Genomic DNA, 18,065 nt, shown 5'->3' with positions numbered 1-18,065 from the left:
CTCTCTCAATCCTATCCAGGCATCTTTTTTGTTTATTTAAAAGCATTTAAAATATCTATCCATATCAAATATTAACCCAATAGTATTTAACATTTTCTTCTCTTGGTAATGTAAAGTAAAATAACATTGTTTCAATATACTTTTGCAATAGTGTGTAATCATTATCGAAATCTACTATCAACTTTTGAAAAATTTGCATTTCTTCCGTATTTCCAAATAATGTTCATCGGATACAAGTCTTAAATAGTCCTCTTATTTATATTCTTGTATATTTATATTCATTTCCTCCACATAAGCTTGTGTATGTTTGTGTGCATGAGGGTCCTGGGGCTTGAACTCAGGGCCTGGGCACTGTTCCTGAACTCTTTTACTCGAGGCTAGCACTCTACCACTTGAGCCACATTGCCACTTCCAGCTTTTTGTTAATTGGAGATAAGAGTCTCATGACTTTCCTGCCCCGGCTGGCTTTGAACTGAGATCTTCAGATCTCAGCCTCCTGAATAACTAGGAATACAAACATAAGCCACCAGCCCCTCGTTTCCACATACATTTTAAATGTTTGTGAAAAACATTTATCTTTCAAGGAAACTAATGATTTTCACCCTTCCTTCAATTCAGCCTGGTGTTCTTCCCTGCAAATCCTGGGGCTGAATGATTGGGCACTGGAAAATGAAAAGGTACATCCCTGTAGGTATCTCACTCATCTTCTTCAAAATATATTTCATCCTAAATTCTGTAAACCTTAAAACAGCGAATCCAAGGAGTGGCCATGGAGAAGACACGTATTATGACTTTTATTACTTGAAGGGCCATTGATATCTATGTGCTCAATAAGAGCATCACTTCAAAAATAGCAAATAAAGCAGTTAACACGTATTCTTGTGCTGTGATGATAATTACTATAGTTTGGCATAGGACCCCAAACATCCTAATTTAGATATACACTATAAGGGGAGAAGGAGATTTTTCTTACTTTGTCATATTTCACACAAAAGATTCTAAGCTTCTCCTGCTTACCTCCAACCTGTCAAATTTGACAGCAAATTGCAAGATTGATTTTGATGCAGAGAATCTGGCTGACACAGATTCACAGCGAGTCCCTGACAGAAGTGCACCTGTTATGACGGCAGCCTTACGTAAGGTTCAGGGAGGTCGCCGGCAGACTTGCACCAGCTTCAGATATTATTTATGTGTTGGTGGCAATCAAACTCACACTTCACTTACATCTCGAGTACATATCTAACTCTAGACCACAATCAAAATTTGAACATTCTAATAATGTATCTTAATCTTAACTTGTCCAAAGTAAAAACCTTCCTTAAACAGAATTACAGTGTACTTGCAGCAATTCCGATTGCTCAGTCCAAATAAACTCCAGTTATCTTACACTGCTCTCCTTCAGTTTCACCCCACATGCAATCAGTCAATAAATCTTGGTAACACCTTCTAGATATTTCTAGCATCTGAGGAATTCTCATTGTTCTCACCGCAAATTCTCCAACATGAATTATTTTGAATAGTCTTGATTTGTATTCCATTAAGAGAGGGGGGTGGGAGGAGGAGGAGGGAGAGAGAGAGGAGAGAGAGAGAGAGAGAGAGAGAGAGAGAGAGAGAGGAGAGAGAGGGAGGGAGAAACCATTTTGATTTATGAGAGCATCCAATATCTGACCTAGCATGATGGCTGACATTTTTCTAACAACACAGAGGTCCTACAAAATCTGGTGTTGTGCTTTATATTTCATTTAGCAAAACAGTGTGAGCCAGGCATTGGTGGTTCACTACTGTAAAACTAACTAGGCAGGGGGCTGAGCTCACAGGATCATGGTTCAAGGCCAGCCAGGCAAAAAAATTCAGAAGTTAAGCATATTGGTGCAAACATAGCATTATGAAAATGAGAAGATTCTAGTTTATCTGCAGCATAGTTCTTACATAATGACAATATTGATTTTGGTTTTAAATCTAAGTCCTTGTGTATGGTAGGCAAGAGTTTAACAACTAAGGTGCATATCTAGCACCATTACTTGAGCTGTGAAGTTTAATACGACTTTTCAAAAACAAAACCTGGAATCTTATTACAAATGTTATGACTCAGAAACTAAAGTAACAAGTGTACTATGAATGCTTTCCTTTTTTTTTTTTTTTTCCTTTTCCACCTGGTTCCAAGGAAATTTTCCCAGAGGTCCTAGGTCCCAAGTCATCAGGGCTTCTATTTTCTCCTGTGTGGGACCAACAACCAACCGTGCATAGGAGCTCAGAGTGCCGGTAGCTCCCACCACCTCATTGGACAGCAAGCACACCAGTGGCAAGCTCCTTTTCCTCTCTGCCCAGCTATGTATCTTAGGCTTTCCTATTTTCAGATGCAGACTACGAGGAGATTTTCTTCTTGTTTTTTCTAGTCAAAGGTCACATTCTACAATTCTTACTTTGCAGTATTTTGTTCTATTTTTCTTTACTTTCTCAATGATTAATGCTTAGACCAGAAAGTCATATCTGAAATAATAATAATAATAATAGTTTTGTTGAAACAAATAGAAGATGACTAAAGATACTGCTCAGTGGTTGAGTGCTTGCCTAGCCACACCATTTCCCTGGGTTCGATTCTCAGCACTGAAAGAAGGAGAGGGGGAAAAAAGAAGGAGGATAGGAATAAAAGAAAGAATGAATGCACATGAATTTCTAACATTTTACAGCTTTGATGAGAGCAAAATGTCACCAAGTTGGGACCACTGAACTGACCAGGAGGTCTGGAATTTCATTTTTAAAACCATCAGAGTCTATATTCAAAGCATTACAGTCATTTTATCTAAGGAGTAAGCTTATCCTTCCTTATATTTTTAAAATAATTGCCAAAGAAACAAACTAATACAGTTAAAAATAAGATTTTCCCATGCCACAAGCATTGGAGAGTCAGAATGTATGGAGACCTCAGTCATGAGGTGAGAGTAATGAGGCTTTAAAGAAAAGGATGAACTCCCAGTGAGTAACAGAAACACGTGTGTGAGAGGCCACTCGTGTTTGGAGCTCATCTAGAACTGAAAGACACATAGAAGCACATAGGGAAAGAAAATGTAGAAGCAGAGGAGCGCTACCAGGGAGGCCAGAATATTGGATAAGCTGAAAGACCCCAAATTCAAAACAGATTTGGAATATAAACACATGTCTATTATATTACTTATTCCTCTTAGACAAGCTCAAGGCTGGCAATTCATCCTTAGCATGAGTGTCTTCGTCGTGAGTCGCTGTCCAAATACAGAAAGGCGAGGCAGAGTAGAAGGATGAAGATATTTGGGAGGGGATGAAGCTGTCTAATTCTGCAACTCAATGGAGACCCTACTGTGACCAGAAAGCAGTTCTGTCCCTTACTGAGGTGACCTTTGGCTAGCCAAGGACTGCTGTTGGTCTATTTCATTCCTGAACGAATGGTTATCATTTCTTCAAATAACTATACACTCTGCTTCAAAACGCTTCTTAAATTTGTCTACTGCTGGGTTTGTTCACTTCAGAGTATATCTTCTTTTCTACACTTTGTATCAAAAATAAGGTAGACGTGGCCTGTGACTATCAATTCTTATACATAAAGCAATCATTTCTTATAGAGTGGAATGGTAATCTTACAACTTTTAAGAGAGAGATTTCTAATACTATTTCATTGCCTCATTTTTTAATTAGCAGTCTTCTAATGCCTGCATATAACAATGCCCAGACTTGTCAGTGCTATTTCCCATCATACTACTTAATTCAGTTTCCAAGTTTGTTCTCTATTATTAAATTGATATATTGGAGCTTTTTAAATTTCTACTGATGCTCAAAGGTAAAAGTATAAACAATCTGTTCATAAGGGAGTCTTGACTATCTACTCAATTAATGCATAAAAGAAAAGCTTTGATTAAAAAATAATACTTTAGAGGCAGGCACCAGTGGCTCACAATGGTAATCAAGCCTAGCTACTGAGATGGCTAAGATATGAAGATCTCACTTCGAAGCCAGCCTAGGTGGAAAAGTTCATGCAACTCTTATCTCCAATTAACCATTGAAAAGCTGGAAGTGAGGCTGTAGCTCAAGTGGTAGAGTGCTAGACTTAAGCAAAAGCAGCTCAGGGACAGCGCCCTAGCCCTCAGTTAGGCACAAGGTTGGGTGCGTGCATGCACTCGTGCAAGTGCACACATTTACACGTACTTATTTTAGTCAAATAACACACTTAATGAAGTATGTTAGAAATGTTAAATTAACTGATCTCCTGTTTGGATGGTTATTAGTATTCAAGTGATGGTTTATCTCTGAGACGATATTTGTGTCCAGAATATATTATTTTATAATTCAGTAATCAAAGATGGAAAAAAGGCAAATGATCTGAGTATGTTTTCATTCAAAGAAGACACAGAATTATATCTTCTTTGTGGACCAATAGATATATAAAATAGTGCTCAGTGTATTAAGACATGGTAAGATATCACTTCATGCACACAAGGGTAAGTACACAAGGTATTAAAGTACTATTAAAGGGTTAAAGCAGTATTAAAAATTAAATCAACATGGCTGCTGTGATTGGGAACCAGATACACTGTTGTTAAAAATTAAAGATGGCAGCCTATCTTGACAATGCATTAAGTCCCTAAAGAAAGGATTACAGAGCAATCATATGATCAACCCCTTCCACTTGTAGATGCGCATACCCAGCCACAATAGCATCCACCCACACAAGAACTTTTACATGCTGATGTCTGCATTTTCCATGTGAAAAACAACCCAAATACCAGGTAGTGATGGTCGGAAAATGAAGTGTGGTATATCCCACTATCGACCAATAACCAGTTGTGAAAATGAGTGCAGTACAACGCATAGTAGATCATATATGAACTTTGGGTGTGTATGTCAAGCTAGAGATACCAGACCAGGCAAACGCATCATTTTGTGATTCCATTTATAGAGAATGTACGAAACTGGCAAGCCTACAAGACTGGATGGAGTTTTGTAACTGCCCAGAGTCAAAAGGAATAAGGCACTGTACTTGCAGTGTGGCTGTTCATGGCTAGAATTTTTTTTTTCATGGTGCTCTGCAATTATGAAGTGGTAATATGCATTTTTTGGGTAAAGTGGGTGGTTTGTGAATTAAATCTCAAGCTTTAACAAAGAAAGTAATGGTGGACTACAAAATTTATTGTGACCTAGTTGTGAAACAATTTTTCGGTTTTGAAAGGGAATTTCCTTCTCAGTTTACCTCGGGCACAACCAGGGAACATACTATATCAACAAATGTTATTTACTAGGAGTTGCATAGGTAGTTTACCTTGAGTCTGAGCTTTGTGCTGCATTATATAACAACCAGTGTACCTTGAGGTATTAGCTGAATGTACAACAGCAAATCAGACTGGATGTTCAACATAGAAGTTAAGAATTCTCCATTCTGTCAACTCATGTCTAAATAAAGTTTTAGTACTTAATTTAATTGCCACAAAATTCTGAGAGTTGGTTTTTTTTAAAAGAAACTGTTTCATTCATATTCCCGTTATGCCCTTCCCATTTAACAGATTAAATTATTGTGAATGTACGGAACAAAAATACCTCCATTAAGAACGGGAGAAACTCACTCCTGAGCAATCCTCACCATCTCCACAGGACAGAAACACAATCGGAGGCAAGAGCTTATCATCTACTTTGAAATACCACTGGGCATTTATTGGTTTTATATTAGCAATTTATTCTACCTTATATAAATCCCAAGAAAAAATTTTGCTTGTCCAGGATTTGTTTTTCCAGTTCATCTAATGATTCTCATCAATTAACTTTCCAAATTTGAATGATCATAAACGCATGCTCACAATCGTATGTCCTTAGAAATTCAATATTTTGCCTGCAGTGTTCAGTGAGGAATTTGAGAAGGTATAAAACTGAGTGAAACACTGGTCTCTTTAAGTAAAAGCAGTAGCTAAGTTCACTCCCCAGTATTTCCTTCACCATCCAAGTTTAAACAAAAGCTGCATTTTATAAAACTCATTTAAATAAGAACAAAAGATGGTTCTGGTAATATTGCTTTGTCTTTTCTATCTTGAAATGAATGTTACATAAAATCACAAAACTAAAATTTGAATTTTATTGCATCATAAGGCTTTAGGATAGAAACTTACCTTAGGAAAATATTTATTTTTATGATCCTATACCAGTGATGGTCAGGATCCTGTTTTTAAAATTATATGTACCTTATTGAATATTAATCTTGAAAAATAGAAACCATGATATTACTCTAGGCTGAAGAAATGACACACAGAATTTGTCATGCAACAAGGTATCTCAAAGATGACTGAAACAGGACAGCAAATGACAGTCAATTTACTCCCCTAGAATCCCTTCAACACGCAATAGGCATCGGTGGAAGATAAGTACACATCAATAAATTTTACTTATGTTTATATAATTTAAAAGTTATCTCGGAGGAAAAAATATACTTACTGCCCTCTAGAGGTATGAACCAGTAGTGTAATAAGAGTAGACGTGGCTGGGCATACACAGTTTAAAGCTAACATGGCGTACTTAAACTCTTCTTCACAAACAACATGATCTGTGTGAAATAAAACAGGCTAATTAGAATGGCTTGCCATGGGAAAGGATGATATTGAAATAAAACATAATGAATGAGTTACAGACGTCTCCCTATAAACACACTTGATTTAGAGGTCGCTTTACATTAGCAATAAGAGACTGTGCTACGCGGCTGGGCTGGGGAGGAAATGGGGGCATTCTCCTAATTCTCCCTTTAACATGGGGATCTCTGATTAAGTACTAAATTTTCCTCTGCCTCACTCCACAAAGAAAGCATAAAGCTTTCTCTAGTCCTGAACACTCTAAGGTAGGAAGTCCGATGGTACTAACTTTCTACAAGCATAACCATGTAGCTTCAGCCTTCATAATTATTAAAAGTTATGTCAAAGCACATTAGCCGAGTCTAGAGATAAGAGGGTTCATCTGATGGAAAAACTGTGACATCAATCAACAAAAACTAATGCCATAAATACACTAGAATTGAAAGCACATTTGAATTTGCAGGACTAAGATTTCACGAACTCAATGTACAACAAGGTTCAGCCAGGAAAGAATAAATGGTGACCAAAATGCACTTATATAAAAGCAATAGAATGTACTAAGATGATAGCAGGTAGGGGTACGGGCCCCACCCGCAGGGTCAGAGCCCACCGCCCACGTGGGAAAGCGAACTCAAGCTGTCAGCGCTGGATTTGCCACAGACATCATTTTAAGAGAAGGGAATAAGGACTTGTTTATTTTGAAAGCAGGAATGAAAACCTCCTTTCCCAATGGAGAAATTATGACTGGTGTTAGAAATAAAGGCACTGTTAAGATTCTAAGGAAAACACATTATCTTAGGTAGCAAACAGCAATTTTAGCTACAGTAAGCAGTGGAAGATTGGAGGAGCCAGTGAGAGAAATCTAGGAAACAATAACAAATACCACAAAATTTAAGATTCTGAAACACAAAAATGTTACTTAGGAAGCAGGTGAACAAATACTCTGTATAAATTTTGACCTTAGTCTTATTTTGAATACTGTTTATCACACGATAGACCCCATTGTGTTGTTTTTTTTTGCTTTATTTAAGTGCTTTATTGTTTTAATTTTCTCATTCACATTTTGTGGAAGAAATTACATGCAACATTTATACTTCAGGATTTAAGCTCAAATAAAATAAACTGAAGTGGAAAGTATATTAGAATCTCCTGATAATTATTCTTCACTGTCTCTCCTCTTCTTTTCTCTCTCCTCCACCCATGCACACACACACACACACACACACACACACACACACACACACACATATCTTTTGGTCAATATATCATATGATCTTTAAAGAAAATTTAAAATTACATAGCCATCTCATCTGATGTTTTACAGGATAAGCAAGCAAATGAAGTGTACTGAATTTTAAAAGAGCAGTGCATTAAAACCAGCATTTCAATATTTCTCAAGATAATTGTTGAATGTGTATGCCTCATCTGTGAACATAATGCAACAAAGCTGCTAAGCAGAATGCTCTTACTTGAGACTCCTATGCTAGGATTCCACAGGGGACTCATAACTTTCAGCCCCAAAATTGGAACATACAATCTGAGAAAAAATATGTACATTTATTATAACACAACATAAGGCAGATCTTTGTAACAGCAAATTTGGAAGGCTGATTACCACATATATAATACCACATGGGATGATTAACTTTCTCTACCAGTATTGTGCAGGACAGGTGGTTTACTTGGAGGACATGAACGAATGTAGCTCTGTGACCTTTGTAAAAGTCCTGGAATATTTGCCTTCAATAGCTAAAAGAAAAATATTGGCTCTTTTTCTGGAGCTACATATCTGAAGTTGAGAGTAGATAGTTTGGGGAGAATTATATCACCCTGGAGGATTTTTTAAGTTACTTTCTTATCTTTATGTAGTTGTACAGAAGTGTTTCAAGTCAGCGTCTGAGTGCAGTGCATCTTGATCAATGCCCCCGTCTGTCATTCTCCACCTTCTCTCTCCACCTCACCCCTCCCCACTGTCTCCGTGTCTCCACTGTCACACACGCACATAGAATATGGCTAGTTTAAAAGAAACAACCACTAATTCAATCAACAGGGACTGGAGGGGAAGAAAAGGTAAGTCTACTCCAGGTACCTAGTTTTCTATTTATATGTCTTTTGTTCTTCTTTAGGTAAGATTTTTGTAGAATTCATTGGCCCCTCAATAAAAAGGCACTTACATAAACTACCATTAGAGTTAGTAATTTTCCACATGAACACAGGACAGTCTTTTCATCATTTCAGAGAGTCATGTTCTGAATTTTTTTAGGGCCACAAGTGCTGTTTAAACTTTTCTTTATTCCGTTCATTATTGCACGTAGCTCACTGGTAAAAGTTTAAGATACTTTGCTTAGTGTATATTATTAATGTCAGCTTCTATCCTTTGCATAGTTTGAGGTGTGTCTTCCCCCTTCTACTGTAATTCTTCTGGGTATTAACAAACATGTCTCATTATTTTACTTGGCATTGTTCTTCATGTTATAATTTGGGTACTACATTAGTTAAATCTAGGTGTATGAATAGTTCTATTTAATCTGAAATCCACTCCAAAATATTAAGAGAAGTGCTGTAAAGGAAGGCATCACATCAATAGAATAAATTGTTAAGAAATTCCTTATTAAGTTAAAAATAAAATCACTAGGCTTTTCATTTGACAAAGCGTATTTGGCATCAGAGGGGCAAATAAAAATATTCTATGACAAACAAATGTTAAAAGAATTTATTACCACTAAACCAGCACTATAGAAGATTGTCAAAGATAACCTTCACACTCAAAAAGTAAGAGCACACACACATAAGTATGAAAAAAAGGGAAGAAAACAGGAAAGAATATAACATTGAAGATGTTTTAAATGGCACAAATTGCTACACACCTTTTAACTTTAACAGTATCAATGAACTAATTCCCCAATTAAAAGGGAAGTTGGATCAGAAGGCAAGACCCTACCATCTGTTGTCTACAAAATCTCATCTGACAAAAAACAAATAGTGGCTCATGATGAAAGGCTGTAGAAAAGACTCTAGCAAGAGAACAGATCATGGAAACAGGCAGGAGTAGCTCTTCTCCTTGCCAAGGTGGTAAAATAGGAGCCAACACTATACAGAGACAAAAGTCACTTCATATGAATAAAATGAATTCTCCATCAAGAAGATGAATCTTAGACCTAAAATACAATCTCCCAGGTGAACACACAGGTGCACCATCTTCTACACATGACCAACTGGACTAAAGTTTTCTGCCTACTGTAAACTCCATGAGCAATTAGCAGACAGTTGAAGAACATGAATACTGGACAGCTGAAAGATGGGTGAAAACACAGTAACACACATTAATACACAGTAATACACATTAATGTGTATATGTGAGAAAGGAAATGGAAAACCTGATATGATAGCTGAGGGGTAGGAGGAATAATGCTGGAAAGAAGCGATGACTCTGGTCAGGAGTTGCTCACTCACTGTACACATTACTGGACGTGGCAATTGTCAGCCTTTTGTACAACCATTGGTAGAGGAAAATGAATTTAAAGTATATTAAATCTCCATGGGTAGCAGGAAAACTAAAAGAGTAAGGATAGAAAAATCCAACTGAATAGTCGAATTGATTAGCTTATACAACAAAGATCTGAAACACAAACTGTAAATTTAGAAACGTTCTGTCTCCACACTTCTCTAGCACATTTAAATACTTCTTTCCTTTAAGTACCTTTTTTTTCTCATATTCACCTCTAATCCTTAGCCTGAACTTTAAAAACTAAAAATATCCAGGCTGAGGATCTAGCTCATGATAGACTATTGGAGAATACATGCAAAGCCTCAGGCTTGATCCTCGTGGACTATAAACCAACAAAAACCCTGAAACTGTTTATTCCCCAGTGTCCCATGAGAGCGAGCTCATCAATCAAGAACACTATCCACACCCCCTCCCTGGAAGCCTCTCTCAAACTTTCCAGTCCTCAGACATAATTCCCAAGGATCAAATACCAAAGTGGACAATAATTTATTTGCCCATTTTTATTAGCACTCATTAGACGTACAAAGGATTTTCATTTTGACCTGTTCATAAAATACATCCAGGGAACAATCTGATCTTAAAAACACTACTATTTTTCACTTTGATGTGTGAATCTTTATACTAAGTAGAAAAGATAAATAAAAGATTAAATTATTCCATGGTAGTTCTGTGCAGGGACTTGCTGCCAAAGAATTTATGTCAAGCTCATATTTTTCTACCAACAAGAATACAATATGTTTTCTTTTTTTTCGGTGGTTTTTTTTTGGGGGGGGTGGAGGGTGGGTTTTGGAATTAATGCTGAAGAATCAGGGACTGTGCCTCAAACTCAGCCTCTCACCTAAGCAGATGCACCTTTATGTTTTCTTCTTAGTGCACCTTTATGTTTTCAAGTCTCCAGCCTTCTACAACCACAGTCCTCCAAAAATGGTGTTGTCTAACTTAAAGAACCCACTAACCACATCCACCTACTTAATAAATTACAGTGGAAGACAGTCTGCCCACAATTCAATCTACCCACAATTTAAGTGCCCCTAACAACTGTGGTTTATGGCTACAGTATTGGACTGGGATTGATGTTTCCATAGTCACTGAGCAGTCCTTTAGGACAGCACTGCTTAATCTCAGCCAAGTGGACTTAATGACTTTTCAAAAGCCCTAAAACATACAGGACATACTCTGGAGTCCAAAAAATGTCATTTCTAGAGAGTTAGGATTGGAGAAAGGCTTGTAACCAAAATATTCCGCCTGCCCATGCACTCTTTCAGACCTACTGCTGTAAAAATTTCTCACAGGTAATTGCAAGAGAAGGAAGACCACAAGGACAAATGCTGGCTCACAAGTGGATATGATATGTTTTATGGAAGATTGAGACTTACGTTTTCCTTCCTATAGCCCTACTTTTCTGAGTGCAATAAATGTGAATAGGGAGGATGAGGTTAGAAATGGGACGTTTCCAATAATCCTTTACCTGTTTGCTCCATTTCCATGAGTCACATTAAAATGTCTGGAAGTCAATGCTAAGAAGACAAGGGAAGTAGATTTGACTAGATGCTACTTCTGACAAGCAAGTTTAATCAATAGTCAGAGGTAAGAATCGATCGCTTCAGCAAACACAGAATCCTCTTACTTCAGCAGGCCCTCGCTTGCAATCAGAAATCTATTCAAGGGTCTAGAAACCTGGACACCTGCAGAGCTGGAAAAATAAAAGAAAATGATCTGAATCTAAGTAGTAGGAGGTGACACTTCCTGGCAGAGCCGGCGTCAGAGCCATCCTGCTCCCCAACCCCAGTCCCCCCTTTAGGACTTTGCAGCCAGACCAAATAGGCCTGAGCTGTGACACGGATCAAATCCAAGCACTGTGCTCTCTTCCCACCCAAACTCGATGTTTTTCAGAACACAAGGCTCCTTGGATTCAAAAAGGATGGCAACAAAAGCCAAGTGATAAACAGGGTTTAAGGCAGTGCTTAGCAAACGACGAGAAGGGCAGCTACAGACGCTTCCAAAAGACTGGACAAATTACACCACAGCTTCCACTTCAGTAGCAGCTACAACTGTTGAGCAGACGCCCTGTGAATGACTAGACGAAGGAGTCACTTTCCACCTGAGGAAGGGGGTATCACTTGACAACTTCCCTGCAGGGCTGCACGGGTCCCTCCATCTGTGGGAGGGACGCCCCGTGCCTTGAACCACGGTGGCTTTGTCACCTCCCTCCCTGTCACAGTTCCTAAGTGAGCCATCTCTACTCTTGCTATGCCTGCCAAACGGCTGTAGCAAGGACCACTTTATGTTTTCACTTTAGGGGGAATCACATTCATCAGACACCTATGACTCCCCTGGCTGCATTTCTTTCAGACGTCCTTCCTTCCTTCCTTCCTTCCTTCCTTCCTTCCTTCCTTCCTTCCTTCCTTCCTTCCTTCCTTCCTTCCTTCCTTCTTTCCTTTCTTCCTTCCTTCCTTCCTTTTCTTCCTTCCTTCCCCTTCCTTCCTTCTTTTCTTTCTTTTTCCTCTCTCTCCTTCCCTCCCTCCCTTTCTTTCCTTCTTTCTTTCCTTTCTTTCTTCCATCTTTCTTCCCTCCTTTCTTTTTTGGTCAGTTATGGGGCTTGAACTCAGGTCCTGAGCATGACCCCTACACTTCTTTCTCAAAGTTAGTATTCTTTGAGCCACGGAAGCACTTCCAGTTTGCTCCCGGTTAATTGGAGATGAGACTCTCCTGGACTTTCCTGCCCAGGCTGATTCAAACCACACTCTTTGGATCTCAGCCTCCTGAGTGGCAAGGATTACAGGCGTGAGCCACTGGCACTAGCTGTGGCTGCATTTTTTGATGGGGTTCTGGAGTATTAGAGAGGAGTGATAAATAAGAGTCTGCAGTATAGTCTCCATTAAGTGCAATATTAATGTTGAACTCTGGCTGAAACTATTACCTTATCCAATACCCTGTTCTCCCTTCCCATCAGTAACGGAGACTCCTATGTTTCTCTTCCCCAACCATTTCGATGGACGTCTGGCTGCTCTGGCAGAAATTAGAAATTATTTTTTCCAGCTTCCCTTTAAATACATGTAATCACATGACTGGATTTGTGAGATTAGCCATGGGAAGGAATGTGCAATTTTTACTACTTTTTTGGAAAGATAAAGCCACTTTTTCTAAATCTTTTTTTTTCTTACTGCTGACACCATATATGGTCACAGCCAAGCTTTGATGATGCAAACAAAGATAACTCATTATCAAATAGAAAATCTGTCCAATTTGTTCTTAGGGCTTCTAGTTATTTTTCCCCTCTGGAAGAAAGCATTTCCTGTTCCCAAATTGCAAATATTTAATCTTGTGTTTCCTTCTTATCCTTTTAAAATTTCTAGTTTGATTTGGGTTTTTCTCCCCTGTTACTGTCTGATAATGCAAAACACAAGATCAAGTAGCACTGAAACTGAACGTGACAGGAGGCAGATAAATTTCTTCATTGCTCCAAACCTAACTTACTTCCATTCTGAAATTTGAGCAGCAATGACATTTATCTCTTTTTTTCTTCTTTATTGTCAAAGTGATGTACAGAGAGGTTACAGTTTCATACGTTAATGGCATTTATAAGGTTGTGTGGAGGAGTGCACAGACAATGAGTACAAAGTTCTGATCAGAATTCTAAACAAATATTATGGTTCATCATAACAAGGAATTTGTGAAAATGAAAAGTAGATTTCAATGAGCTAACTTGGAACAATGACAATACTGCATTCTCGAAATGGAAGTGGCAAACCAGGAATGCCGGCTCATGCCTATATTCCTGCGTGGTCAGAGGAGGAGACCGAGAGGCTGGTGTGGGTCAAGGCCAGGCTAGGGAAAAAGTCTATAACACATCCATCGCAACAACAATAAAACATATGTGTGTAATGGTACACATCTGTCATCCTTGCCACAGCAGAAAGCACACATAAGAGGATTGTGCTGATCCTGGACAGTCTGGGCAAAAAAGCAAGACCCTATTTAAAAGGAACCAAAGCTAAAAGGGCATGGGCCATACCTCAACTGGTAGATCACCTGTTTCACTAAGTATGAGACTGAGGACAAACCTTAGTATTGTCACAAAAAAAAAAAAGTGAAATGGGAGTGGCAAATAAAACGTTCCATTGTTGTACAGTTAAAACCGAATCCCATGTCTGTAAAATGACTATTATACAAATACTAAAATGTACACCTCAATGCATGTGAACAAGCAAGGAAATGAGTGTTCCATGGCTTAGATCATCGAATGCCCCCGCAGCCCTGTGTGTCAGAGGCTGGGTGGCAGCTCCGCATGCTGGGAAGGTGGCAGAAGGCTTAGGAATTGGGCCGGAGAGAGGTCTTTAGGTCATGGGGAAGGCCGCCTTGGAGGGGACTGTAAGACCCTGGCCCTTTTGTCCTTTTCCTCTGTTCTGTTTCCTAGAGATGACATGAATGGTTTTGCCACGCTGTGCTCTCACCGCAATGTCCTTCACCCAGACCCAGACATGGGCCCGACACCTCTACAGTGGTGTGACCCACCAGTCCCTTTATCTGCCACCATGAACACAAAGAGCTCCAGAGGATGCGATTTTTAGATTCTTATCTGTGGCAATGTGTATCCATAGAAATCTGTACATTTCAACACGACGGTTATAAAAACTAAATCCATAGGTATGAAATAATAAGTATGTCTGTCCCTTTTGCTTCAAGGAAAATAAAAGCTATCCTTATGCTTTAGTAAGTCAGGAAATGTTTCCCGTTGTCTGCGTTGTCATCGTATTTCCCAAGTTCTGTGCGTTCTGCCCTGCTAGAAGGCTTCTCCGCCCAGTTGCTAGGTAACAGGCCTTTGGAAAGCAGGCAGCCATGCAACTAAACCAGTCCAGTCCTGAGCTCTTGATTCAAAGAAATCAAATGTCCCTTGGGAAAGATCTTGTAAATAGGGTTAATGTAAATAAGTTTCATCTTAAAAGCAAAAAGGTTGTTACATAAAGTACCTGGAAAAATCATGACTGTGGTGTTTCTCACTTATCCTTTGCCTAATAGATTGCTTTTGTAAGCAAGAGCGGTTGATTCTATGAGAAGGGTATCTTTCTTACAAAACGCATAACATTTAGCAATCAAGTGATTTTAATTCTGACCTAGTTGCTTCCATTGATAACATTACCCACTTTATGTGCGTGTGTGTGTGTGTGTGTGTGTGTGTGTGCTTATGTCTGTGTTTGTATGTATGTGTGGAAAGGGTCTATGTGTCTGGGGGGGGAGGGGGACAGGATGTATCTGTGGTGTTTGTGGGGTTGTGTGCCTATGTGTGTGTGTGTGTTTATGTGTAAGTTGTTTATATTTGTGTAATGTAAACCTGTGTGAAGAATGTGTGTTTGGGGTATTTGTGGGGAGGTATGTGTGTATTTATATGAGGTGTTTGTATTTGTGCGGTGTGTGTTTGTGTGGGAAGTGTGTGTTTGGGGTGTTTGTGAGAGCCACACACATTAGAGATTTTGCCAACTCAAGGATTAGGAATCATTCAACTAACTGGCTAAAAATAGATTGAAGTAAACCTGTTAAAGTTTCACAAGAGCTAAACAAAAAGAATGCTTACTACGTAATACAGAATGCAACAATACTCTGTAAATCACATGCATTTCACTTCAGTAATATTGTGCATAAAAAAGCATGCTTTCATTTCCATAATTGTTTAAACATTTATTTTAATCCTATAATTAATTGCTCCAAAGGAGAGCCAATTTCCTGGCATTCTAGAACAAAATAAATTCAAATTTATTACCCTACCTTCATTTTTACTTCTTAGTAAAATATAGTAGTGATAATATTAAATTTTTAATTATTATTACCAAACTCCAGTTTCTTTGGATTCTAACCAGAAGTATTCCTTCCTCATAAATTACAAGGTTGCAAATTATGGTTTTGGGGGCTTCTTATTAATAATATAATAACAATAATACCTCAGCTGTATGCTAAATGATGCATGATATATGAATGTAAATTTATAAGCTTCACAAAAAGTTGTATGACATAAACTTTGGGGAAAAGTTTCTATGTAAGTAATCAGATATTCTGAGGGTTGAATTACTTGCCTAAATCTATCCTCTAATTAAATTCAATCATCCTATGAAGAACAAAGCCATACACTTTAAATTTGATTGACCAAGTCCTTAAAATCAGTGAAAAGAAAGACAATGCCACTAGTAGCTGTTAAATTCTACTAGTGGTTGAGAAAATAAAACCAGGAACTTCTCCCAAAATCCACTGAGAGAAGAAAAGCTGTGGAGAACTGTAGACATGTTTGCATTTCTCTTCAAGCACACACACACACACACACACACACACTCACATGCACACACACACGCACACATACACAGACACACACATGCACATGAACACACATGCACTAGCACACATGCACACACACATGCATGAATGCAGAGATGCGTGCACCCATGCACATGTATGCTCACATGCATTTGAACACGTACATACAAAAGGTAGATGCAGCAGAATGATTTGAATGATTGACTCAGAGATTTTGAAAGGCCTCTGGGAAATTTATTAGTAGCAAATGAAAACTGTCTAAACGCTCCAAAGGAACTAACCACTTGCCAGTACTCAAAGAGGGCAGAGGAATGACTTTGTCCACCATGGAGGAGTAAGCAAAGCATCAAAGAAATGATGTTTAAACTAAGATTTAAATGACAAGGATGGTTAAGTTAGGAAAAGGGTGAAGCGAGTCTACACAGATAATCTCAAGATTGGAGAAGGGAACAGTTAGATAAAGTGGCAAAGAGGTTTGAAGAGTAAAAAAAGGAAAAGGAAAAGATTGCAGCACAGGTGACGAACAATGGGGCCCGGGGTAGACATGGAAATAACACCTTCAGCTCAGGCGGGACCAAAGCAGAAAGCAAGGAATGTATGTGTAAAGGATCGGTTGGGAAACACCTGTTTTGAAGACATTTTCATGCCTCCAAGAATCAGAAAACGAGGCTGAACATGAAAGAGTAACTACTGGAGTAAGAGCCATTTCAACAGAAATCAGTCCACTAGCACTGTAGAATTTAAGTGTACAATTGTTTAATTTTTTTTAGCAGAAACAAGTCGGGGAGGGAGGACAAGCATCAGAATATCGATGGAATGAAATGATGACAGTGGTGTTCTTCTTGTAAAAACAATACAAAATGGAAGAAAGGGAGCCATGATACAATCTTCACAAATGGTGTGTTCATTCTTCCCATGTGATCTGTGAGGGACAATAATACTCTTTGCTTTCTATTCGCCAGCCCACTGCAGACACGTGCAGTTCAGCTCTAAGACTGGTGCATAGTTGGATAATACCACTCCTGCCATCAAACCTATCAAACCTATGGTTTGATAACACCTGAGCTAGTTTCTAAATGAGAGAGTCCAAAGATGTCACAGCTGAAGGTCCTGGTGATATCAAATTGCTGTGCAAGTTCTAAAAGCCCATTCTCAGTGTTTTTTTCTTGTTAAGTTAGTATCCACAGTCTGTGAGATAAAACTGGCCTTGGGACCACATTTTGAAGAGAACTGTGTACCAATTCTTTGCATAGAATCAAGGGACTTCTAAGCCAAACAGAACAACAGAGTAGATATCATAGGGACTGAATAGTTTAAATAGGAATTGTGGGATGACCACGGATGATCTGCCAACTATTTATCTTTTTGCCCTTCTAGCTCAGGAAATTTGTCTCAGTGTAACAAGGAAAAAAATTCAATGAATCAAAGCAGTCTACAAAGCATAAAGTAATGCATAGCCCTAACACTTGCAAAATAATTCAGTAGAAAGTAGTAATGTAGCAAAGTAGAAAATGTCCTGTATTGACTTGACATTGTTCTTGGTGTGACGTGAATTCCATCTCTTTGTCTTTAATCAAGTTAAGTCTTTGAACAATTATATCATATTGGATTAAAAGACAGAGCTATTTCTATCTCAGAAGGTATAGCTATTGTATGGATTGTGAAACTTGCTAAGA

The 18,065-nt window shown here is 38.5% G+C and overlaps 1 protein-coding gene across 6 annotated transcripts in view; it reads right to left on the bottom strand.

Moving 5' to 3' along the window:
• Kcnt2 (potassium sodium-activated channel subfamily T member 2) overlaps positions 1 to 18,065 on the bottom strand; it is a 274,397-nt gene that overhangs the window by 85,965 nt on the left and 170,367 nt on the right. For all 6 annotated transcript variants that reach the window (XM_048357403.1, XM_048357404.1, XM_048357406.1 and 3 more), the window contains one exon: positions 6,448 to 6,556. In XM_048357403.1, coding sequence (XP_048213360.1) covers positions 6,448 to 6,556 — 109 coding nt within the window. The remainder of the gene's footprint in view (positions 1 to 6,447; positions 6,557 to 18,065) is intronic.

Source organism: Perognathus longimembris, chromosome 11, assembly GCF_023159225.1.
Source record: "Perognathus longimembris pacificus isolate PPM17 chromosome 11, ASM2315922v1, whole genome shotgun sequence".
In the NCBI taxonomy this organism is placed as follows: Eukaryota; Metazoa; Chordata; class Mammalia; order Rodentia; family Heteromyidae; genus Perognathus; species Perognathus longimembris.
The sequence above is the reverse complement of the archived record's forward strand: the minus strand, read 5'-3'. Positions and strand labels throughout refer to the sequence as shown.